The sequence below is a fragment of the Rhinopithecus bieti genome, unplaced genomic scaffold (genome assembly GCF_001698545.2).
Source record: "Rhinopithecus bieti isolate Rb0 unplaced genomic scaffold, ASM169854v2 scaffold_5132, whole genome shotgun sequence".
NCBI lineage: Eukaryota > Metazoa > Chordata > Mammalia > Primates > Cercopithecidae > Rhinopithecus > Rhinopithecus bieti.
In genome coordinates, this window is record NW_016804791.1 from 1,510,005 (window position 1) to 1,535,624 (window position 25,620).

At 47.2% G+C, this 25,620-nt stretch overlaps 1 protein-coding gene across 6 annotated transcripts in view; it reads left to right on the top strand.

Annotated features, from left to right (window-relative positions):
* Positions 1-25,015, top strand: part of DRC8 (dynein regulatory complex subunit 8) — a 186,020-nt gene extending 161,005 nt beyond the window's left edge. For 2 of the 6 annotated variants that reach the window (XM_017870412.1, XM_017870413.1), the window contains exons 8-9: positions 20,769-20,881; positions 24,771-25,007. In XM_017870412.1, the coding sequence (XP_017725901.1) occupies positions 20,769-20,881; positions 24,771-24,890 (233 nt within the window). In that variant the 3' untranslated portion in view covers positions 24,891-25,007. Of the gene's footprint in view, positions 1-5,240; positions 7,273-20,768; positions 20,882-24,770 lie in introns of those variants that run through there. The other 4 variants (XM_017870415.1, XM_017870411.1, XM_017870414.1 and 1 more) reach the window with 4 other exon arrangements.
* The last annotated feature ends 605 nt before the right edge of the window (positions 25,016-25,620 follow it).

Genomic DNA, 25,620 nt, shown 5'->3' on the forward strand with positions numbered 1-25,620 from the left:
AATATGAGAACAAGAATGAATGCTGGAAATATATTAGAGTAATAACAATAATAATGTAACACCTAACAGTCAGTAAGCATCTGTCATGTGCCAAACACCACACTCGACACTTTACTCCCATTATCTCATTTAATCCCCACAAGAACAAGAACCTTACAATGACGGCTCTTGTCCCCAGTTGAGTTGGAAAAGCTGACACACTCAGAGATTAAGGGCATGGTGCCAGCAAGTGATGACGTGGGGCTCCCAACTCAGACCTGCCTGACTCCCGGTCCAAGGCTGGCGTTTGTCACTGCTGGGACAGCCATTGGTACACCGTGATGTCTAGTCTTGAAATAAAAGAGAGTTGATTTTGTTCCATTACATTTTATTTTTCACAGAAGCGAAAAGGAAAAGGAAGCAATTCATTTTAAAAGTATCCAAGGCCGGGCGCGGTGGCTCACACCTGTAATCCCAGCACTTTGGGAGGCTGAGACGGGCGGATTACGACGTCAGGAGATGGAGACCATCCTGGCTGACATAGTGAAACCCCGTCTCTACTAAAAATACCAAAAATTAGCCGGGCGAGGTGGCGGGCGCCTGTAGTCCCAGCTACTCGGGAGGCTGAGGCAGGAGAATGGCGTGAGCCCGGGAGGCGGAGCTTGCAATGAGCCGAGATCGCCCCGCTGCACTCCAGCCCGGGTGACAGAGCGAGACTCTGGCTCAAAAAAATAAAGGATCCAAAAGGAGGTTGTTGTTTCTATCACGCTATTGCTTGGGGTCTGCTACCAAGTCCCTTACTGGTAGCTTAGGCCTCACTGGTTGGGATTCTTTTTTAAAAAATTGTCTGACTGGGCCGGGTGTGGTGGCTCGCGCCAGTAATCCTAGCAGTTTGGGAGGCCAAGGCAGGCAGATCACAAGGTCAGGAATTCAAGACCAGCCTGGCCAATATGGTGAAACCCTGTCTCTACTAAAAATACAAAAAAGCCGAGTGTGGTGCTGGGCGCCTGTAATCCCAGCTGCTTGGCAGGCTGAGGCAGGAGGATTGCTTGAACCCGGGAGGCAGAGGTTGCAATGAGCTGAGGTCACGCGGCTACATTCCAGCCTGGGCGACAGAGTGAGACTCCATCTAAAAAAAAAAAAAAAAAAAAAAAAAATTGTCTTCCTAAGTTGTCCCAAGATTCCGTCATGTACGACATCCCTGGGGACACCACCATGCAAAGCCAAGCGGTTGGCCGGCAGGCGGTTCCTGGCAGTCTTCATGTTGGGCTGAGGACTCATTCAAGAGGACATTCACCCATGCGTGAACAGCCTGCCTGTTCATTTGGTGAAATATGGCAGATTTTTTATTTCTTAAAAGTGAAAAGGGAGATGCTATTAATCAAGGGATTTAAATTATTATTATTATTATTTTATTTATTTTTTTGAGACAGAGTCTTGCTCTGTTGCCCAAGCTGGAAGGCAGTGGCATGATCTTGGCTCACTGCAACCTCTGCCTCCCGGGTTTAAGCGATTCTCCTGCCTCAGCCTCCTGAGTAGCTGGGACTACAGGCACATGCCACCATGCCCAGCTAATTTTTGTATTTTTAGTAGAGATGGGGTTCTGCCATATTGGCCAGGATGGTCTCGATCTCGTGACCTCGTGATCCACCGGCTTCAGCCTCCCAAAGTGCTGGGATTACAGGCGTGAACCACTGAGCCCAGTCGGGATTTACATTATTTATTTTATTATGTATTCATTTATTTATTTTGAGACAGGGTCTTGCTCTGTCATCCAAGCTGGAGTGCAGTGGCACGATCTCGGCTCATGCAGCCTCGACCTCCCCAGTTCAAGCAGTCCTCCTGCCTCAGCCTCCTGAGTAGCTAGGACTATAGGCATGCCATTATGCCTGGCTAATTTTTGTATTTTTTTATAGAGATGGGGTTTCACCATGTTGCCCAGACTGGTCTCGAACTCCTGAGTTCAAGCGATCTGCCTGCCTCGGCCTCCCAAAGTGCTGGGATTACAGGCGTGAGCCACCTCGCCCGGCTTTGAGTTATTTATTTAAAAAAAAATTATTGCCCACTCTTTAGCAATGGGGAGGGAAAAGTGTTTCTTCCTGGATCCTCAGGAGTGGCTGTCCCTTCTGGAAAGGTGCACTTTTCAGTTGAGAAGTGAAGTTCAGGGAACCTGGTGACAGTATATTAATAGTTTCTCAACTCAGCTCAGTTTGCCAACCCTGACATGTAGGACTCATTCATTCTTTCAATCACTATCATTCATTTATTTATTCCTCAGTAAGTGCCTTCCTTGAGCATGGCACACCAAACTATATAGCAGGGCTCAAAGAGCCATCGTGCACAGTGCCTGCCTTCATGGGGCTGGCTGTCTAGTGAGGGAGGTGGGCGTGTGAACAGGCAAATCACACACCAATGACCACCACCAGGGCAGAGTGATGGACAAAGCACTGCCTGCCGATGGGCAAAAAGCACAGAAAACAAAACGACGAGCCTGGGCCTGGTGCTGTGGCTCACACTTGTAATTCCAGTGCTTTGGGAGGCTGAGTCTGGAGGGTTCTTTGAGGCCAGGAGTTTGAGACCAGCCTGGGCAGCAGAGTGAGACCCTATCTCGCTCTCTTTTTTTTTTTTTTTTTTTGAGACAGGGTCTCACTCTGTCGCGTAGGCTGGAGTGCAGTGGCGTGATCTCGGGTCACTGCAGCCTCTGCCTGCCGGGTTCAAGCGATTCTCTTGCCTCAGCCTCCTGAGTAGCTGGGATTACAGGCACCATCACCATGCCTGACTAGTGTTTTTGTATTTTTAATAGAGACAGGATTTCACCATGTTGGCCAGGCTGGCCTTGAACTCCTGGCCTCAAGTGATCCGCCTGCCTCAACCTCCGAAAGTGCTAGGATTATAGACGTGAGCCACTATGCCTGACCTCAAGATCCTATCTGTATCAAAAAAAAAAAGAAAAGAAAAGAAAGAAAAAATTAGCCAGGTGTGGTTACTCACACCTATATCCCGACTACCTGGGAGCTGAAGTGCAGGCTACGTGGGAGGATCGCTTAAGCCCAAGAGTTAGAGGCTGCAGTGAGCCTTGACTGAGTCACTGTACTCCAGCCTGGGCAATGGAGTGAGACCTTGCCTCTTCAAACAAACAAACAAAACTCTGGCTTCAGGAGTCTAGAAATGAGGAGGTGACATCTGAGCTGTGTCTTAACGCAAACAAACAAAACTCTGGCTTGAGGAGACTAGCCGAGATCGCGCCACTGCACTCCAGCCTGGGTGACAGAACGAGACCCTGTCTCAAACAAACAAACAAACAAATAAATAAATAAATAAATAAATAAAAGAGTAAGGACGTGAACCCAGTGGATATGCTGGGGCATCAGATACAGGCTGTTGGCCATTTAGTTAAAATAAGATGGATGACCATAATCTAAAAGATGTAAAAAAAGAAACTTTATTTTTTTGAATGAGTAAAACATACGTGGTACAAAACTCAAAAGGTATAAAGGCTCACAGAGTAAAAACTAATTTTTCTGTATAAATGTGTCCCACAACCACTCGGACGCCTCCCTCCTGAGCACACCGAATCCAGGGAGTCCTTGTGTGAACAGGCAGGTGGCGTCCTTACGTGCCCTTCATGCTTCTCTACACACCACACTTTTCTCATGAAGCAACAGGTCCCATACGCTCAGTTCCTAGTTGTATAAATACCCACCTCATCGATTTCAATGGCTGCGTAGTATTCTATTGCATGAATGTGCCATATTTTATTTAACCAGTTTCCTTCTGAAGAATATGGAGGCAGTTTTCCTTCTTTCAGAAACTCTGATTTATTTATTTATTATTATTATTATTATTATTTTTTCCTGACAAAAATGCTGTTGAGAATAGAAATTCGGGTTTAAATTGCAGTGGCTGTTCTGGTTTATATAGAACTAGATTCTAGCCTTTTCCTCATTTTCTTTTGCCTGGTAGATTTTTGCTTATCCTTTTCTTTGCAGCATGTTTCAAACATTTTATTTTGGGTGTGTCTCTCGGATACCCAATCAATGATTGTGACATTTTCAGCAACTGCTATAATTTCCACTTTAGATACAGAGACATCTGTCACTTAGCACCTTCAATGAAGAGCTTCTGAGCGAATTTCTCCAATGGGAAGGCACCTCGGGGGTGACACATAGATAACGTGGAATCATGCATTTGGGCAGCTTACCAGTCAAGAGCAACATTAGGTTTGGCCCACTTTGACTTGCAGGCCACTAAAGCCTCAAACAATATGACACCTGGCCTTTTACCAAAACCGGACAGCGGAGGTGTTGATAGGAATGGTGTTAAGGCAGGTTCATCTGCATTTGTCAAGCATAGACTTCTATTTTTAAAATATTTAAGGCAAACATAGTTCAAAATTAATTTGGTCAACTACATTTTTCTTTAGTTTCTTTAGTTTTGAAACTTTTGTATATTTTATTAATTATGAAACTCATACAAATGTTATATAGGCAGAATTTTCAGGAAGTTTTATGCCCCTTTTTATAAACCTGTGACAAAGAAATAAGTGATATAACAGGGAAATACTGAGGTGTATTTGCACAGTCTTTGTATTTTACAAAATTATCATCTGACCATAGATGTGATCGTTGCTGTTCCAAGTGACAGAAAGCTCAACCCATAAAAGGAATTAAGTGGCTTATATGTAACAGAAGAGTCTAAAAGCAGACATAGATTCAGATGCAGCTTGATCCAGGGCTCAGATGCCATCATCAGAAGCCAATTCTTGGATCTGTTTCTTTGGGTTGGCTTCATTTTCAGGCAGCCCCTTTCCTCATATCCTCAGGATGGCAGAGGCAGCCCATGGCCTTTCCCTTGCAGAGACAGGTTACCAGGAAAGAATACTTCTAACCCTAGACATGAAACGACAGTCTTGCACTTCATTCTGACTTGATCAGCCAAGTTCCTGTTGGAACCGTCACTGCCTGGCTTAGGCCTGAGACAGTGCTGTCCCTCTACTACCAAAGGCAGGGCTGGCCTTCCCTAAAGTGTGTGTTCTGGGTTGGGGAGAGGAATGGATCTGAACCAAAACGAGGTCTGTCCAGCATCAGCAAATATCCCCCGCAGTCCCCATGCCCCTAACAGGAGGCAAACCATCAACCCCTCCCTCCGGCTCCCCTACTGAAGATACCCCCAGGAGCCTCACAGGTCTTAGGCTTCTCCTAGCTACTTCTTCATCTACTTTTTTGCTTCCTTAATTATTTTTTATTTTTATTTTTTTTGAGACGGAGTCTCGCTCTGTCGCCCAGGCTGGAGTGCAGTGGCGCAGTCTCGGCTCACTGCAACCTCCACCTCCCAGGTTCAAGTGATTCTCCTGTCTCAGCCTCCTGAGCAGCCGGGATGACAGGCACACACCACCACACCTGGCTAATTTATGTATTTTTAGTAGAGACGGGGTTTCACCATGTTGGTCAGGCTGGTCTCGAACTCCTGATCTCAAGTGATCCACCTGCCTCAGCCTCCCAAAGTGCTGGGATTATAGGCATGAGCCACCATGCCCGGTTGCTTCCTTAACTCTTGATCTCCTCTCTGTATCTTGCTTTGTCTAGCTGTTCTCTTCTCTCCATATTCATCCAAATATAGGACATGACCCTTCTCTAATTTGCTTAGAAGTACCCGGATGCATGGCATTGTATGTGGTACACCTTGAACGAAGGGTGAAGAAACGAGGGGGAGTGACTTAGTAGCATGTGACAGCACACAATTTAAATTTTAGTATTAGCTCGTTTACTAAAAACAGCTTATATAATAGTCACTCACATACCTCAACACTCACCATCTCCTCCCCACTTTTTTTCTGGAGACAGAGTTTCACTGTTGCCCCGGCTGGAGTGCAGGTGGCGTGATCACGGCTCACTGTAGCATCGACCTCCTGGACTCAAGGCGTCCTCCTGCCTCAGCCTCCTGAGTAGCTGGGACCACAGGTGCATGCCACCATGCCCAGCTAATTTGTTTTGTTTTTTGTAGAGACAGGATCTGGCTGTGTTGCTCAGGCTGGCCTAAACTCCTGGGTTCAAGCGATCCTCCCACCTCACCCTCCCAAAGTGTTGGGATTACAGGTGTGAGCCACCGTGCCCAGCCAACATTCACCCCTTTCAAGTGTGCAATTCAGTGGATTCTAGTATCGTCACAGTGCTGTGCAACTATCACTCCTGTCTACTTACAAAGCATTTCCATCATCTTAAAAAGAATCCCCATGTCCAATAGCAGTTCCTCTTCCCCCGCCCTCATCCTCCCGCAACCACTAATCCTCCTGTGTGTCTGTGGATTTGCCTCTTCAGGGCATTTCATATAAACACAATCATACAATATGTGGCCTTTAGTGTCTGGTTCCTTTCATTTAGTGTAAGGCTTTTGAGGTTCATCCATGTAGTAATATATAGCCTTAGTTCATTCCTTTTTGTTAAGCTCACAAAAGCACTTTTTATTTGAGGCAAGGAGACTGGCTGCAGGGATTACGTCCAGCAGTCAAAACGCAGCCCCAGGTGGCACTACTTGGACCGTAGATTTTGCTTCATTTTGACTGGAAAAGGGTGTTCAGGATGTACTTCTCCCAGCTGGACGAGAAAAAGGGCAGAGAAAACTGGAAGAGACGTCTCATCTACACAAACTGCTCTTTGGACTCAGCATCAACCTGACCACACCCTTGCTGGTCAGTCGGCAGGTTGCTGACCCACTGTTAAGGGACACAGGCCATACTACACTTGCTAGAAAAACTGAGGCAGGAAAAAGAGGTGCAAGGCACTTGGGGAAGAGCAGGTACCTACAGCTTTAAAGCTCAGTGTTGAAGGGGTAATCCTTGCAGGAGGCACAGCTCACCAAGACGCAGACCCTCCCGTCCCCGCTGCAGCTGACTACAGTGGTCACATCAGGCTGCTCAGTGGAAAGTCAAAGACCTCCAAGTTTTCAGCAGTGCGTTCCAGTGTCACCACGAAATGATAGGAATTACCACCAAGTTCCTTTGCATGGGAAACCAGATCAGAACCTGGGCTGCGTTTTTATTTGTTTATTTTTATTTTTTACTGTGCTTGGTTGTGATTGCTTTGGTGCAGGGATCCCCCAGGCCTGTCACGAGAGCTGAGGGGACTATAGGCAGTCACCACCTTGCCTTTGGATTGGCAGCCCTGGATTAACTTCTGCTGAGGTGGGTGCAGGCGGCACTCACTCTGGTTAACCACTGTTTTTAAGCCAGATTTCTTTTTTTCTGTCTGTCTTATACATATATTTTTAGAGACAGGGTCTGACTCTATCACTCAGTCTGGAGTGTAGTGGCATGATCATAGCTCACTGCAGCCTCGAGTTCCTGGGCTCCAGTGATCCTCCCTCCTTGGCCTCCCAAAGTGCTGGGATTACAGGCTGAGACACCACACCTGGTGTTAAGCCAGGTTTCTTTACCAGCTCCTGGAGATGGCTGCAGTTGGAGATACCAAAAACTTTCATAGCCCTTCATCTAGCAGCTCCTCCATGTGGCCACCCACGTGTCCATGAAGTTGGTGTCACTAGGTACCACGTTGTCTGTCCCATCCAACAGGAAAAATAGCCTGTTGGCCAGTGAATAAGGGAGAGCTCCAGGTGGTCCCCTGAGGGTCTTCTGGCAGGCTCCTTTACCAGGCTGTTCTCATGGTATGAGCACCGCAGCTTGCTGACAGTGGCAACGTTCTCAAGCTTCACAGACTCCGTCACGTGGCCTGGAGGGGACTTCTAGGTGTCCAGCCCCAGGACAGGCATTTTGGCACCATGATTGAGCACAATATGGTGAAACCATCCTCACAGGGTTAAGAAGAATTCTGGACAGAATTATAGTTGTAATTAAGCATCAGTCAGCCTGCACTTTGTCCCACTTCCTTGTAACCGACAGTGAAGTAGCACTAGATACCATTTACACCCCCGTTGTTCCTATAGATAGGATCTCTGACCTGAGAATCATAAGGCTTTTGTTTAAAATAGGTGGGATCTCTGACATTAGAATCATAAGGCTTTTGTTTAAGAATTGCTTAAGATGTTTTTCAGATCCTGAATTCCAGCAAAACAGCTGACACCAACCAGTTTGAAGACTCCCGCAGAGGAATGTGATCTGCATGAAAACACAGCTTCATCTCCCTCTCCCATGACTCCACCCTGCACACTTTGACCAGTCGACCATCTCCACACTCCAGTCTCCACTCCCCAACCCTTAAAAACCCCAGACTCCTCAAGGAGATGCTTTTGAGGTTTCCTCCCATGTCCTCCTTCAGTAACCCTCTGATGAAACCTCTTTCTCTGCTACAACCCTGTGCCTTGGCGTATTCACTTGCCGGTCCCATCCAGCAACAGACCCATCGTGGCTACCGTGGCTGGCCAAGCCTGCTGTGCTTCACAGACCCCACTCAGGATCACACCACTTCGCTCCATGGTTTGGAGATGCCATGTTTGCTTATCCCTTCATCAGCTGATGAGCATTTGTGCTGTTTTCACTTTTTGGCTAATACGAAAATGTTGCTATGAGCATCCGTGATATTTGCTCATTTAAAAAGGTGTTTTTCACCATAGCTGCTGTGGGAAATTTCTCCCTGGCTCTGTCCTTTCTTTGTAGCCCAGCCTTCCCTCAGGTTTTGACTCTCCCTCTCTGGCTCGAGGTCAGCTCCTTGCCTCACCTCTCAGAGCAGTTCCACTCTCCCACCTTCTGCGGCATTTCCAAAGCCTCTGCTTAGCAAGGGACCACCCATCCTGCGCCTCTCCCCTCAGGGCTGCGAGCACCTGCACACACTTGGTGGTTATCATATGCTTCACCTCAATCAAATGCTCTCAGTTTTACATCACCAAGCTTTGTAAGCCAAAGGGAAGGCAAGGATTTGATCTTCACATCACATGAATCATGACACCTACCTTAGAAGGCAGAAGCAACTATAGTTGGAATGCAATATTTTTTTCAACATGTGGAACGATATCAAGGCTCTTTCCTCTGTGTATGTCCTGCCCTGTTAATGGCTGGGGCTGAGGGTTTTCCCAGAAAGCCAGATTGTCCTCACAAGTTCAGCAGGACCCTGGGGCTTCCACAGATAGTAGGACTGTTACCAGAAAGAAGTCTCGATCCAGACGCCAAGAGAGGGTTCTTGGATCTCGCCCAAGAAAGAATTCCGGGGGAGTCCGTAGAGTGAAGCGAAAGCAAGTTTGTTAAGAAAACAAAGGAATAAAGAATGGCTACTCCATAGGCAGAGCAACTCGCAGGGCTGGTTGCCCATTTTTATGATTATTTCTTGATTATACGCTAAACAAGGGGTGGATTATTCATGAGGGAAAGGGGTGAGCAGTTCCTGGAACTGAGGGTTCATCCCTCTTTTACATGATATAGGGTAACTTCTTGACATTGCCGTGGCATTTGTAAACGGTCATGGCGCTGGTGGGAGTGTCTGTGAGCATGCTGATGCATTATAATTAGCATCTAACGAGCAGTGAGGACGACCAGAGGTTACTCCCATCACCATTTTGGGTTTGGTGGGTTTTGTCCGGCTTCTTTATTGCAACCTGTTTTATCAGTAAGGTCTTTATGACCTGTGTCTCGTGGTGACCCCCTACCTCATCCTGTGACTTAAGATGCCTGACAGGCTGGGGATGCAGCCCAGCGGACCTCAGCCTTATTTTACCAGCCCCTGCTCCCTCTGATTCAAATGCCTCTGACAGGACCATGCAGACTTGAGAAACAGGCCCCCAGCCAACCAGACTCTGGCTCTAGGACACACTTAATACTGTGAAAAGAACGTTATGGGGGCACAGTTACAAATACCGGGGTGCAAACCTTCAGATTAGAAGACACTTGTCAGACTCAGAGGCTCATCCAGCTCCATGGAGATCATTACCACCACGAGCTCTTCAGACAGTGATGGAGCTTTTCTAAGGGATGTTTTTATTTTCTGGATTGCAGTTTTGTTTAGGAAGACATGAAAGTCAGGATCAACTACTTCGAGGATTGTACAACTTTGTAAATTGCACAAATATGACGGCATATTTATATCTGCATTTGTGCAAACAAACTTGTCAAGAAGCCTATTTCTGGAAAGGGCCAGTGGTTCTGGGACGAGACCCTTCAGTAGAAAGGAAGTTACTTTGGGAAGATTTGGTTTTTTAAAGAAGCAGTGTTCACCCATGTTTTTAAAAAGGAACATGGATTTCAACAATCATATAACGAGCAAAGCATCTGTTTCATTTATGAAATTACACCTACTAAAGAACAGAGTCAGTGAGGGTTAAGGTAGGATGACAGTGACAGGGAAAGAAAATGGAAGGAAGGCATGGTGGCTCACACCTGTAAGCCCAGCACTTTGGGAGGGCAAGGCGGGTGGATCACCTGAGGTCAGGAGTTCAAGACCAGCCTGGCCAACATGTTGAAACCACATCTCTACTAAAAATACAGTATTTAGCCTGGCATGGTGGCAGGTGCCTGTAATCCCAGCTACTCGGAAGGCTGAGGCAGGAGAATCCCTTGAACCCAGGAGGCAGAAGTTGCAGTGAGCCAAGATCGCGCCACTGCACTCCAGCCTGGGCAACAAGAGCACATCTCTGTCTCAAAAAGAAAAAAAGAAAAGAAAATGGAGAGGAAAACAAAGACTGAGGCACACCCAGGTCTTTGGAAAGTGAGGCTGTGACCCCTGTGCAAGCGAGAGCCCTGTGTGTCTCCCACAGTGCCCGCCACGTACTAGCTGCTCAATAAATGGCTGTGAAATAAATGCTGATCACAAAGGACAGATGGGAAAGATTAAGAGAGAGAAGGAAGTGTGGAGGAGTACAAGGAGAAATAATAACAGGCTGGGCATGGTGGCTCATGCCTGTAATCCCAGCACTTTGGGAGGCTGAGGTGAAAAGATCATTGAGGCCAGGAGTTTGAGACCACCTGGGTAACAAAGCAAGACGTTGTCTCTACCAAAAATTAGCCAGGGTAGTGACACGCCTGTAGCCTATAGTCTGTACTTGGGAGGATGAGGTGGGAGGATCACTTGAGCCCAGGAGTTCGAGGCTGCAGTGAGCTATGATCACACCGCTGCACTCCAGCTTTGGGCTATAGAGCAAAACCACATCTTGAAAATAAAATAAAAATAAAAAGAGAAATAATAACAACCAGTTCCACTAATGTAAGGCTTTTCCACTTGCAAAACCCTTGCCATGACTTGATTCTTACAGTCAATCTACAGAGTAAGAAAGAGCATTTGTACAGAGAAAGCATAACGTTTATGGTGGAGCAGTGAAGTCAGTCACCAGAGGCCACACTCCTGGGAGGTGGCAGGACCAGTTCTAGACGAGGACTTCCATCTGCCAGCCCCATCCTGACTGCAGGCACCTCGCTGCTTCTGTCTTCTAAAGGCACAGCCTCAAAATTGGGCCAGTGTTGAGGGGCCTGGGGTCAGGGCTGGAGACGGGGCCGTGGGAGGCGTCAGCACAGGGAGGATGTTCGGAACCATGAGACTGCTGAGGCCACTACGGAGTGGCAGGGAGCACAGATGGAGAAGAGAGGCCGGAGGACCGAGCCTGGGGTGCCCATCCTTCGGAGGGCGTAGAGAAGGGACAGATCTGGACCCGTGAAGGTGACTCGGTGGAAGGAACAAGAGGGAGGGAGTGGGGAGCCCTGGGAGCCACGTGGAGAGTGCATCAGGGAGGGAAGGGGGCCACCCTGTCAGAATATAACAGTGCCTGATACCTAGTGAGAGCCCCAGAAATAAGAGCTCGTTCCTATTTTCATTCATGTCTTGTTGGGAGGAGGAGCGAGCCGCGAGTGTGGTAAGAGCTGAATTGTCATGCACCACAGCACGGAGTAAAGAGCTGATGTCCCAGATGGAGAAATCAGGAAACAGCAGAGCCAGCACATTGAGAAAAGCCGAGGTGAATACCTCAAAAACCTCAAACTGGTCATCTCAGAGCGGAGGAGGACACGTGTGGAGGGAAGGGGCAGCCAGGACAGGGGATTTTTAAAAATAAGCCTTGTGATATTATTTGCACATGTAGTTCTTTGATAAAGAATTTTTTAATTTTTAAATTTTTGTAGAGATGGGCCCTCAGTCTGTCACCCAGGCTGGAGTGTAGTGGCATGATCATAGCTCATTGCAGCCTCGACCTCCTGGGCTCAAGTGATTCTCCCGCCTCGGCCTCCCAAAGTGCTGGGATTATAGGCATGAGCCATGCACCCAGCCTGATTTAAAAAAAAAAAAAAAAAAAGCTTCAAAGGACACAAAAAGAGAGCTTTTGCACATGCAGCTGTCTAAGGTGATTGATGAATGGCAGAGCCCACCAGGCTGCAGGGCCGGCGTGGACGTTCTCCCGCAGGGCCGGGGTGGACGTTCTCCCGCAGGGCCGGGGCGGACGTTCTCCTGCAGGGCTTGCGTGCTCATTCTCCAGGACCCCTCGTTCACACTTACTGTCATGGACATCTTCCCTGCACTGCTAGGACAACTCGTTCTTTATTCACTAAGCTCTTTCCTGACTCAGTGAGAGAACACTCAGGCCCCGGCAGCGGAGGACTAACAGGCTCCAGTGGAGAAGGGACCGGGAAGGAAGTAATTGGAAATCTCTTCTTCCTCCGAGTTCTATCTCCTCTGCTCACTCCCCGCTGTGGAGGGTGGGTAGAAAGGGGGTGACACACTCCCACCCCGTCCTTGTCACACTGTGATCTCCCCCAGTGCATCAGAGCCTGCACCTTCCAGGCTCCGGAAAGACGATGTGCCTTTTCTACTTTGGAAAATCACAATTCTCAGGAGACCAACAGAAATGCATGTAGAAAATGATGGAAATTACTGGATATCAGAGGACACGACGACCTGAACGAGCAGGAAGATGGTAGGGGCAGGGGGTGGGGTGGAAGCTGGCTAGGACTCCGTAGTGACAAATGCATAACTATTTGCTTATTTTCAGTGCCTTTTGCTTCAAATGAGATGTTTCTGCTGTCCCGCGGTGAAGTGTGAGGCATAAATCCTGCTTCATTATGGGGGACTTCTAGGGGGGTGGCACAGAGCCCAGGAGTCCCCCTGGCATGATGAGGGAAAGTTGGGAAAGAGAAGTGAAAGAAAATGGAAGGGGGCCAAACACAGGAGGTGTGGGGAGGAAAGCCAAGGAAGATGAGGGAGAGGGAATGATAAAAAGGAGGGAGAGGCCGGGCGCGGGGCTCACACCTGTAACCCCGGCACTTCGGGAGGCTGATGCAGGAGGATCGCTTGAGCCCAGGAGTTTGAGACCAGCATGGGCAACATGGTAAAAACCCATCTTTACCAAAAAAAAAAAAAAAAAAAAAAAGTAGCTGGGCAGGGTGGCATGTACCTGTAGTTCAAACTACTTGGGAGGCCGAGGTGGGAGGGTCGCTTACGCCCAGGAGGTCAAGGCTGTAGTGAGCCATGATCATGCCACTGCACCTCTAGGCTGAGCAACAGAGTGAAACCCTGCCTCAAAAAAACAGTAACAACAAAAAAAGGGAATGAGAGGTAGGGTCTAATAGGTAGGAGGTAGGAGGCTGGCCCAGGAAACGAGTCGGGGTGTTATTTTGTGCACTGATGCAATGAGTTAACACATTAGTTTCCTAAGGCTGCCAGGATGAGTTGCCACAAACTTGGTGGCTCAAAACAGAAAATCCAAAATCCAGGTGGCAGCAGGGCCATGCTCTCCCACCTAGGTCCTAGGGGAGGATCCCCCTCGCCCTTGCCTCTCCAGCTACTGCTGGCCCCATGCATTCTCTGTCCTACAGCTGCGTCACTCCCGTCCCTGCCTCTCTGACTTCACAGGACCTTTTCTCCTGCGTTCTCCACGGTGTCTGTGTGTCTCCAGTCTCCCTCTTCTTTCTCTTATAAGGACACTAGTCACTGGATTTAGGGCCCACCCTGAGTCCAGGATGATCTTATCTCAAGATCCTTAACTTAATTTAATCTACAAAACCCTATTTCCAAATAAGATCACATTCACGTGTACAGGGGGCCATGGACTGACTGTGTCCCCCCAGAGCACCTCTGTTGACATCGTAATTCCAGTGTGGCAGTATTTGGAGGCGGGGCCTGTGGGAGGTGATCAGGCTGTAAGAGTGGAGCCTTCATGAATGGGATTAGCGCCTTTATGAGAAGAGGCTGGAGACCCACCATGTGAGGATGTCGGGGGAAGGTAGTGCTCTCGAGCCCAGAAGCAGGTCTTCTCCAGAACTGACCATGCTAGCACCTTGATCTTGGATTTGCAGCCTCCAGATGGTGAGAGACGAATGTTTGCTGTTGAAGCCACCCAGTCTTGGCATTTCTTAGCCCTAAGTGATAACTGATTTGGGTGCCCCTATTCAACCCTTGTTTTGACTTACATGACATTCTCTACAGGGAAAATTTCGTAGGACTATTGGACAAAATGCTTGCTTTTCTGGCGTTATGTTTTGCAAAAAAAAAAAAAAAAAAAAAAAGAAAGATGAATGGGTCAATGAGAACATCTGAAAAGTCTGGAGTATCCCTGAGGAAACACAGGGCGATTGAGAATCCGAAAGTGAATGGAAACCTACGATAGAAGTGAGATACGCTTTTCCGTCGTCCCCTCATCGGACTGTGTGTGATGGCACAATGCTAATAGCCGGCAAGCAGCGAGGAAACGAACATGATCCTGACAGCCTCAGGAGTGCCCACGCTGAATGATTTGTAAGTTGAATATCTGACTAAAATAAATAATTGTCTCATTTCTTTGTTGATTTAACCAACTCTGTAGCCTGAAAGACACATGACAGGCCCTGTGAGGGGAACCAATAGGAATGTGGCTGAATGGCGTCCTTGGAGAGTTCATGGTCTGATAGGAGAGAAGGATTTTATAGGAAATCACGGCCACAAGAAAGCAGCACACACGAGATGCCTGTAGGGGTCTGGGGAAGAAGGTAGTGCACCCAGTTGGAGATATCAGAGAGGGCTTCCCGGAGGAGGTAGCACGGGAGCTGGGCATGGTAGGAGGAAGGATCTGAATGAATATGTGGTGCCAGGAGGAAGGCCATTCTAGGCAAAGGCAAAACAGAGGTGGGAGGGGGAGCTCGTCAGGGAGTAGTTAATAGTTCAGTTTGGCTGCACCTTAAGAGTCTGTGGACGAGAGGAGTGGAGATGAAGCACAGTGGGGTTATGCTGGGGCTGGCTCCAGGAGGGCCTTGAAGGCCATGCAGAGTTGATGCTGCAGACCCAGCATTCCGAGGTTGGGAGAGAAGGTCCAGCTCACAGAGAAGCTGCAGGGGCTGGAGACAGTGGGAGAGAGCTCCTCCAAAACGCCTGATGTGCCCTGGGGCATCCCTCCTACCCTAGAACTGATGCCCTAGACAATGAGGACCGCTAAGGCTCTGAGCAGGGAGTAGCACTGCGAAGCTGCGCTCCAGGAAAGATTCATCTGCAGCTCCTGTTAAGACTTAACAGGAGGCCGGGCGCGGTGGCTCACGCCTGGAATCCCAGCACTTTGGGAAGCCAAGGCGGGCAGGTCACCTGAGATCAGGAGTTCGAGACCAGCCTGACCAACGTGGCCATACCCTGTCTCTACTGAGAATACAAAAATTAGCCAGGTGCGGTGGTATGCACCTGTCATCTCAGCTACTCGGGAGGCTGAGGCAGAAGAATCGCTTGAACCCGGGAGGCGGAGCCTGCAGTGAGCTGGGATCACCCCACTGCACTCTCCAGCCTCGGTGACAGACCGAGACTCCATCTCAAAAACAAACAAGCCACATAATGGGGATGTGACAAATTTCATGGGTCTCCTCTGCCACCTCCCCAGTGACGTGGAACTGAGGGCCGACCAAAGGGGATGGCTGTGGGAAGAGGAAAGAAGCAAGTCGTGGGCTCCACGCTTGCTTGTGAAGCAGGGACTGAGCTGTCTGGTGCCGGTGGGGCTGGGCGCAGGGAAAAGCTTTTCTGGCTGGATGTTCACTCCTTGTTTGGGTGAAGATAATGTGTGTGCAACTGTCTCAGCTTCCCATCTCACAGGAGTTCCTAGTGCACTGCTGATCCCGAGGCTGTGCAGATCTGTGCTTGAGACACTCATCTGTTTTCTGACACTCCTCCCTCATCTGTTCTCTGTTTTACTTACCCTGGCAGAGGGGAGGATGACTATCCATGGCCCCTCATGTCCTTCATGTGGAGGATGGAAAGATGAAAACGTCTCCGCATCCCTTGTTGACATGTGAGCTGCAGTAAGGCCTAGAGAATCCTCTGCCCACCGAGAGCTGGGGCAGCGTGTGGTGGAGACAGAAGAGATGGAAGAGATGGGGGAACACCCCATGGACTCGTGCATCAGCTCAACTTCTACCAAGCATTCCAGTCCCCTGCTCAGGCCCCAAGTCTCAGAATCATCCTTGCCTCCCTTATTTCTCCCTCTCCCTCCTCATCCAATCTGCTAAATCCTGTCTTCACAATACGACCAGTCAACATACTGAGGACATTATGCTAAGGGAATAAGGCAGTCCCCAAAGGACTGACACTGTATAATTCCACTTCTCTGAAGTACCTGGGAGATTCAGATTCCTAGAGACAGAGAGTAGAATGTGGATGCCAGGGGCCCTGGGGAGGAGAAAATGGGGGGTTACTGCTTAATGGGTACAGTTTCAGTTCTGCAAGATGAAATGAGCCCTGGAGATGGATGGGGGTGATGGGTGAGCAACAATGTGAATGCGTGTAATACCACTCAGTGTACACTCAAAAATGCTGAAGATGCTAAATTTTATGTTAATGCATTTTTTATAATAAATCACACACTAAAGACCACCGACATCAAGTTATGATCTCTCATTGGACAAAGAGTGACACAGGGGAAGCATGAATGAAGTCCCCCACTACCACAAACTATGCGGTTGAGTTTCCTGCATTTGGAGAAATTGCAGGGGTCAGCATACCTGGAGTGCAGTAGGTGAGCCTCACTCTGGGAAAACCATCTTCATGATCATGGTATCTCCCCTGCCAGGTAAGTATATTGTATGTACTTTATCACAATTTAAAAAAGACACCCACATATACAGTTATCTATATCCATTTCTATCTCATCGATATCTATCATCAGTATCTATATCATCTGTATCTACATCTATATCTATATCATCTATCTCTAGCGCTCCTCCTCCATGGCTACTGGTGGGGTCTAGGCTGCCCTTATCTGTCATCCAGATGATTGCAGTGACATCCTTCCTGGTCTTTGCCTCTGTAACTATGTTCCCAACATGTAGTCATAGTGATCAGAATAAAACATAAATCAGATGTGTCACTGTTCTGCTCAGAAGCCTCCGTCTGGCCTCTTTCTTGGAGTAAAAGCCAAAGCACTTACCATGACTCCTTGGGGCTGTCCAGGCCGGCTGTCGATATCCCTCTGGCATCACCTCTTACTGCTCTCCTCTGACTCTGCAGCCGCAGCGGCCTGTTGACTTTGCTGTTCCTCACGTAGACCACGCTGAGCGCACTCCTGCCTCGGGGCCTTTGTTCCCGGCATCCCCTCGGCTCTAAATGCTGTTCCACACAGCCTCCTGCCCAGGGCTCTCACTTCCGGCAGGTCCCAGCTCAGATCTTCTCTTAGCATGAAACTTCCCCAAATACCCTAGGAAATGAGGATGCCCCTTGCCCCACCCCACACTGTCTGTCCTACCTGCCCTGCCCTTATCAATTCCTATCTATTTCTGCTGGAATGTAAGTTCCAGGAGGGCAGGTCTCTTTCTGTTTGGTCAGCTGCTGTATTTCTGACACCCAGAGCAGGGCCTTGGTCCTAGGCACCCCATAGAGAGTTGTTGAATGAGTATATTGAGACTTCCGTTCCTTCAGGCAATAAATCAATCAGAAAGACAGAGGCCACTCTAGGTATTTCAAGCGAGAAGAGATTTTTCTGTTTTTCTTGTGAATTTTTGTGGGTGCGTCACATGGGTGTGTATTTGTGGAGTCCAGGAGATGTTTGGTTCGGGCACGCCGTGTGAAAGGAGCACATCATGGAGAATGGGGTGTCCATCCACTTAGGCATTTGTCCTTTGAGTTACAAACAACCCAGTTACACTCTTTATTTTAAAATGTACAGTTAAGTTATTATTGACTATAGTCACCCTGTTGTGCTATCAAATAGTAGGACTTCTTCATTCTTTTTTTTTTTTTTTTTTAATTATTTTTTTACCCATTACCATCCCCACTCCCCTACTCCCCTTCCCAGCCTCTGGTAACCAGCCTCCTACTCTCTATGTCCGTGAGTTCTATAATTTTAATTTTGAGAATATGTGATGTTTGTCTTTCTGTGCCTGGCTTATTTCACTGTATATAATGATCTCCAGCTCCATTCATGTTGTGGCAAATGACTGGATCTCATTGTTTTTGATGGCTGAATAGTACTCCATTGTGCATATCTACCACATTTTCTTTATCCATTCATCTGTTCATGAACACTTAGGTTACTTCCAAATCTTGGCTATTGTAAATAGTGCTGCAACAAACACAGCAGTACAGACATCTCTTCAATATACTGAGCTCCTTTCTTTCGGGTATATACCCAGCCATGGGATTGCTGGATCATACGGTAGCTCAACTGTTAGTTTTCTGAGGAACCTCCAAACTGTTCTCTATGGTGGTTGTGCTAATTTACATTCCCACCCACAGTGTATGAGGGTTCCCTTTTCTCCACATCCTCACCAGCATTTGTTATTGCCTGTCTTTTGGATGTAAGCCATTTTAACTGGGGTGACATGATATCTCATTGTATTTTTTTTTTTTTTTTTTTTTGGAGACGGAGTCTTGCTCTGTTGCCCAGGCTGGAGTGCAGTGGTGCAATCTCAGCTCATTGCAACCTCTGCCCCTGGGTTCAAGTGATTCTCCTGTCTCAGCCTCCTGAGTGGCTGGGATTACAAGCGCATGCTGCCACACCCAGCTAATATTTTTGTATTTTAGTAGAGACCAGGTTTCACTGTGTTACCCAGGCTGGTCTTGAACTCCTGAGCTCAGGCAATCCACCTGCCTCGGCCTCCCAAAGTGCTGGGATTACAGGCATGAGCCACCACGCCCAGCCCTCATTGCAGTTTTGGTTTGCATTTATCTGATGGTCATGGTGTTGAGCACCTTTTCATGTGCCTGTTTGCCATTTGTATGTCTTCTTTTGAGAAATGACTCTTCAAGTCTTTTGCCCTTTTTTTTTTATCAGATTATTAGACTTTTTCCTATAGACTTGTTTGAGCTTCTTATATATTCTGGTTCTTAGTCCCTTGTCAGATGGGTAGTTTGTAAATATTTTCTCCCATTCTGTGAGTTGTCTCATCTCTTTGTTGATTGTATCCTTTGCTATGCAGAAGCTTTTTCACTTGATGTGATCCCATTTGTCCATTTTTGTTTTGGTTGCCTGTGCTCGCAAAGTATTGCTCAAGAAATTTTTGCCCAGACCAATGTCCTGGAGATTTTCCCCAATGTTTTCTTGTTGTAGTTTCACAGTTTTGTCAGAGGCATTTGAATCAGAGCAACTCCATCTTGAATAGGAGCTGGGTAAAATGAGGCTGAGACCTACTGGGCTGCATTCCCAGAAGGTTAAGGTGTTCTAAGTCACAGGATGAGACAGGAGGTCAGCACAAGGCACAGGTCATAGAGACCATGCTGATAAAACAGGTAAACAGGTTGCAGTAAAGAAGCCGGCCAAATCCCACCGAAACCAAGATGGCGACGCGAGTGACCTCTGGTGGTCCTCACTGCTACACTCCCACCAGCGCCGTGACAGTTTACAAATGCCATGGCAATGTCCGGAAGTTACCCTATGTGGTCTAAAAAGGGGAGGCATGAATAATCCACCCCTTGTTCAGCATATCATCAAGAAATAACCATAAAAATGGGCAACGAGCAGGCTTGGGGCTGCTCTGTCTGTGGAGTAGCCATTCTTTTCTTTCTTCACTTTCTTAATAAACTTGCCTCCACTTTACTCTCTGGACTCTCCCTGAATTCCTTCTTGCACGAAATCCAAGAACCCTCTCTTGGAGTCTGGATCAAGACTCCTTGTAACAGTCCGAGGTCTTAGATTTAAGTCTTCAATCCATTTTGATTTGAATTTTGCATATGGTGGGAGATAGGGGTGTAGTTTCATTCTTCTGTGTATGGAGATCCAGTTTTCCCAGCACCATCTATTGAGACTGTCTTTTCCCCAGTGTATGTTCTTGGCACCTTTGTCAAACGTGAGTTCACTGTAGGTGTGTGGATTTGCTTCTGGGTTCTCCATTCTGTTCCATTTGTCTATGTGTCCTTTTTTATGCCAGTATCATGCTGTTTTGGTTACTATAGCTCTGTAGTATAATTTGAAGTCAGGTAATGTGACTTCTCTAGTTTTCTTCTTTTATCAAGCAAGGAGAGATTTAGGGATCTAGGAATTAGGGTTTGCAAAATCACTGGCAGGGTAGAGGTGCAAAGGTTCAGGAAAGCCATTCATTGCTCTCAGGTCAACCAACAGCTACAAGAAAAACAAGTTTCAGAACCTGCAGAAATCATTGCCAGGGTCACATTTGCCTGCAGTACCAAGGTGGGATTCAGTGGGGGAAATGCTCAAATGCCAGGGCAAACTCATGCTTGCCATGTTTGCCACCTGTTGAAGGGGCAGCAGCAAGCCGGCTTGCCTCTCTTCTATCTTCCAAATATCACTCGAGTGCCCCTCAGTGGCCCAATCTAAGTTGGAATGCTCCTAGTTGTTATACTGGGAAATGTAGTCCCCAGGCTTTCCACTCCCCAATACAGAGGTGGCACACCAGAGTGGAGAACCAGCCGACGACCCAACAGGGGCAGAAAATGCCACCCTGTGTTCTCTTCTTGCTTTCCCCGCAGTTATCCTTTCTGGTGGAAGGAGACTCCCCAATGCAGATGAATTTCAAGGATTGAGGTCTGTCAGATTTCAGAGTCCACATGTGGAGGGAATGTCTACCTCGAATTACCAAAAGGTAATGATTATAGCTTAAGTGTATTGAGCTGTACTATGTGTCAGTACTATTCTAAGCCTTTCATATAAATTACCTAATTTAGTCCTCACGAGGCAAGCATTATTATTCATCCTCATTTTATTTTATTTCGTTTCATTTTTTTTTTTTTTTTTTGAGACAGTCTTACTCTGTCGCCCAGGCTGGAGTGCAGTGGTGCAATCTTGGCTCACTGCAACCTCCGCCTCCTGGGTTCAAGCAATTCTCGTGCCTCAGCCTCCCAAGTAGCTGAGACTACAGGTGCCCGCCACCATACCCAGTTAATTTTTGTATTTTTAGTAGAGATGGGGTTTCGCCATGTTGGCCAGGCTGTTCTCGAACTCCTGACCTCAGGTGATCCACCTGCCTCAGCCTCCCAAAGTGCTGGGATTATAGGCGTGAGCCACTGTGCCCAGCCTTCATCCTCATTTCATAGATGAGGAAAGAGAAAGCGGAGGCTAGGTGTCTTGCCCAAGGTTGCATAGCTAGAAAGCTGTGGGGCCACAGTTTCAACCCAGGTTTTCTGACTTTGGAGCCCGAGCTTCTAAACAGTAGTTGACATTCCCCCTCCGCCACAAAGGAGTGGAAACAGCAGTTCTGGGCATCTCAGCTACATAAGCAAACATGAAGGAAAGGTTTTAAACGTCGATGTAAATTTGTCAATAACGTAAAAATAAAGATGACCTGAATGTAGTACTTGGGAGGTCAAAACAGAAGCCATGAGTAGGTCTCAGAAGTATGTCGCTCTGGGTCAGGGAGTCCTGCAACAGCAAAGTCGCTTGCTCACTGTGGCCTGGAGCGGGGTAAGTAGAGAGAAGCGTGGCTTGCAACTTGGAATTCTAACCCTTTCCTTGCCACACTAACTTCTTTGGTGGTGCTTGGCATATCATTTAGGCTTTTTGTATTTCAGGGCTTCTCATAGTTCTAAGTGAAACGATGTTAACTTTATCCAGAGAAGAATATGGCGGAAGTCCTAATCACTTAGTGTAAATTATTCTGAAAACCAAACTGCTAAAACGGAATGCTCTCTGTTGGCAGAGAAGTGAATATTGCACTAGAGAACCTTCCAGGTGTCATTTAAAATTCAACAGTGACAGGCTTGCCTCCAGTAACTAAAGAAGATGACTTCACAGTCTGCTAGATTTTACAGTCATTGTTTTTACCTTGAAAGCTTGCCTACACTTTCTTAATTTTAATTTAAATCCATCACTCCTTCGAAACCTCCTAAATTAGGTATGTTTCTGTCTTTGTTCTCACCTCTAGACGTGGACTTCCTGAAAACAGTCTTGTTTTACCAGTTATTTTTAGATTTTATACATATTCTAGTTGTTTCAGTCTTCACTTTGAGGCCATCCCTTCTAAGTTCTTTAATTACTGTGATCATACACTACATTCATCTTTTAGGCAATAAGATGTTTAGAACAGATTGCAATATTTTAGATTAAGTTTCAGGCTGGGTGCAGTGTGTAATCCCAGCACTTTGGGAGGCCGAGGTGGATGGATCATGTGAGGTCAGGAGTTCAAGACTAGCCTGGCCAACATGGCAAAACCTCATCTCTACTGAAAATACAAAAATTAGCCGGGCGTGGTGGTGCATGCCTGTAGCCCCAGCTACTTGGGAGGCTGAGGCAGGAGAATCACTTGAATCTGGGTGGCAGAGATTACAGTGAGCTGAGATTGTGCCACTGCACTCCAGCCTGGGCAACAGAGTGAGACTCTGTCTCAAAAAAAAAAAAAAAAAAAAAAAAGTTTCAACTGAGCTATTTCACATAAAAGCAACACACTAGATTCGTGATACATATTGAGTTCCTCCATATACCTGTAACCAGAGCCACACCCAGTGCTGTGCTGAGTGTTAGGGACACAAAGATTAAGGACCTAGCTACTGGCCTCAAGGAACTTATAGTCGAATGGTTATAATACACAGATTTTTGAACCCTTAAATGGATGTCTCAAATCTTGAGTCAGAGCTCTGTAATTAACAATCATTTTGAACCTTAGCTTTGCACAGTGGGTGTAGAACTCTTCAAGAGTAATCAATTTAATAGAGAAAAGAGGGCAGATAAAAACACATATGGATAGCACATGCATGGCTATATTGTTAGTGATAAGGGAAGATCAGATTGCAGTCCCAGAGGGACTGTGAAGATTGTCATGGATAAGTGGGACTAACTGAGAGATGCTTCCTGTAGGAAGTGGGCCTGCCTTAATGTAGCAAAAGTTTACATTATTTCTGAGCATTAATTATGTAATTAATTTCATTAATAATGTAAATTATCATTTACATAACTAAAGTTTACATTAACTACATGTAATTAATGTAAATTAAAGTTTACATTAATTCTATTATCTCTTGCCTGTCTTTAGGGAGAACTGCTTTATGTATTTATTAAAATTTTATTTCAAATTAAGGGTTACATGGGCATGCTTGTTGCATGGCTATATTGTATACTGGGCTTCTGGTGTACCCATTACCCAGAGAGTGAACATAGTACCTGATGGGTAAATTTTCAACCCTTGCTCCCTTCCAATCCCTACCCACCCCCTTTGGAGGCCCCCGTGTCCACTGTTTCCATCCTTATGTCCATGTGGAGTCACTGTTTCGCCTCCACTTACAAGTGAGAACATGCGGTTTTGATTTTGTGTCTCTTGAGTTAGTTCCTTAGGATAATGGCCTCCAGCTCGAACCATGTCACTGCGAAGGACATGATCTCATGCTCATGCTTTTTTATGGCTGTTTTTTTTTAAGAGACAGTCTCACTCTGTTGATCAGGATGAAGTGCAGTGGCATGATCATAGCTCACTGCAGCCTCGAGTTCCTGGGCTCAAGAGAACATCGCACCTTAGCCTCCTGAGTCGCTGGGATGGCAGATGGACACCATAACTGGCTAATTAAAAAAAAAAAAATAGGCTGGGCGCGGTGGCTCATGCTGTAATCTCAGCACTTTGGGAGGCCAAGGCAAGCAGATCACGAGGTTGGAGATCGAGACCATCCTGGCTAACATGGTGAAACCCTGTCTCTACTAAAAATACAAAAATTAGCTGGGTGTGATGGCAGGCATCTGTAGTCCCAGCGACTCAGGAGGCTGAGGCAAGAGAATCGCTTGAACCCGAGAGGCGGAGGTTGCAGTGAGCTGAGATTGCTCCACTGCACTCCAGCCTGGGTGACAGAGCAAGACTCTGTCTCAAAAAGAAAAAAAAAAAAATAGCAATGGGGTCTTACTGTGTTGCCCAGGCTGGTCTCAAATTCCTGGCCTCAAGCAATCCTCCTGCTTCGGCCTCCCAAAGTGTTGGGATTACAGGTGTGAAACATTGCACCCAGTGCTTTCTAAATGTCTACCATGCAAAGTCGGGGTCATTGTCTTCTTCAGGAGGAAGTTTGATGTTTTTGGCTTGCCTTTGTGCCTTTGATTTTCTCATACTCTTGAGACTCTGTATTTTCATACTTTATTTTCCCTTCTGCAGGAGTGTTGGCAACACCTCTCAATTTAGCTCATCCCTGCATTTTATCTGTTGCTTTTTATTCCCCCTTAGAGAACATTAAGATGAGCACTAAGGCCAGAGCCAGTGCTGGCCTCAGGCCTCCCTTCCCGGGGACTGTGGGCCACATGTCACAATTTGTGGTCCAGAGCCTTTGGTTGTGTTTTCAATCCATGCACCTGTGTTCTTCTGGGAGATGAGATTTGCTAAGATTCGCTATAGTGAAAGTTTTATCTAAGTAAACATCTCTCTGGGGCCTTTTCATCTGTCGAATAAGTGAAACGGTCCAAAGGTAATCAAGTATGCAAGACAGCTTCCTCTCTCTAGGACCTGGCTCTTCCTTGCTCCTCATTCTCCTGAACTATTAGTGGGTTTTTTTTCTTCTTTCTTTTAGGACATGGTCACAGCTGTCTGCAGCAGTGAAGCTGGACATAAGAGAGCACAGCTGAACCCGGGCTGTGGGCTGTTTCCTCTCACCTGTTCTTCACCTGTTCTTGCCCACACAGAGCATTGAGGCCCCTGGTTTTTATTACTGCTTCTTTAGTTGCCTGAGACGCAGTCTTCATTGGGAGGGGCTTGAAAAGAACTCACTGGCAGGACCTAGTGCACAGCAGGCATTTCATAATGATTGGTCTTTGTCTCTCTGCAACCTTGCGAGTGGCATTGCACTCTGCAGCCTGCTGTTACATGCAGAGTCAGATTAGCTATGGCTAGTCACGGCTAGTCATGACTAGTCACAGCTAGTCATGGCCAGTCACGGCTAGTCACAGCTAGTCACGGCCAGTTATGACTAGTCACGCTAGTCATGGCTAGTTACGGCTGGTTACGGCTAGTCACGGCTAGTTACGGCTGGTTACAGCTAGTGACGGCTAGTCACAGCTAGTCACAGCTAGTCGAGGCTAGTCACGGCTAGTTACAGCTAGTCGAGGCTAGTCACGGCTAGTCACAGCTAGTCATGGCTAGTTACAGCTAGTCATGCCTAGTCACAGCTAGTTACAGCTAGTCAAAGCTAGTCATGGCTAGTCACGGCTAGTCCCACGACGGGATTCTCTGGGCACACCGTTCTTCTCCTGGGACCTGGTGTCCTCATCCCTCCTGTGGGGCGAGGAGGCTGCCTCCCTCACCGGTGGCTGTGAGAAATTATAAACCAATAAAGTGACTGCTTAGCAAATGGCTGAATGTCAGAGGCAATAGAAATGCTTCAGTTCGTTTATTTGATAGTAATTGGGTGGCCACGTGAATGT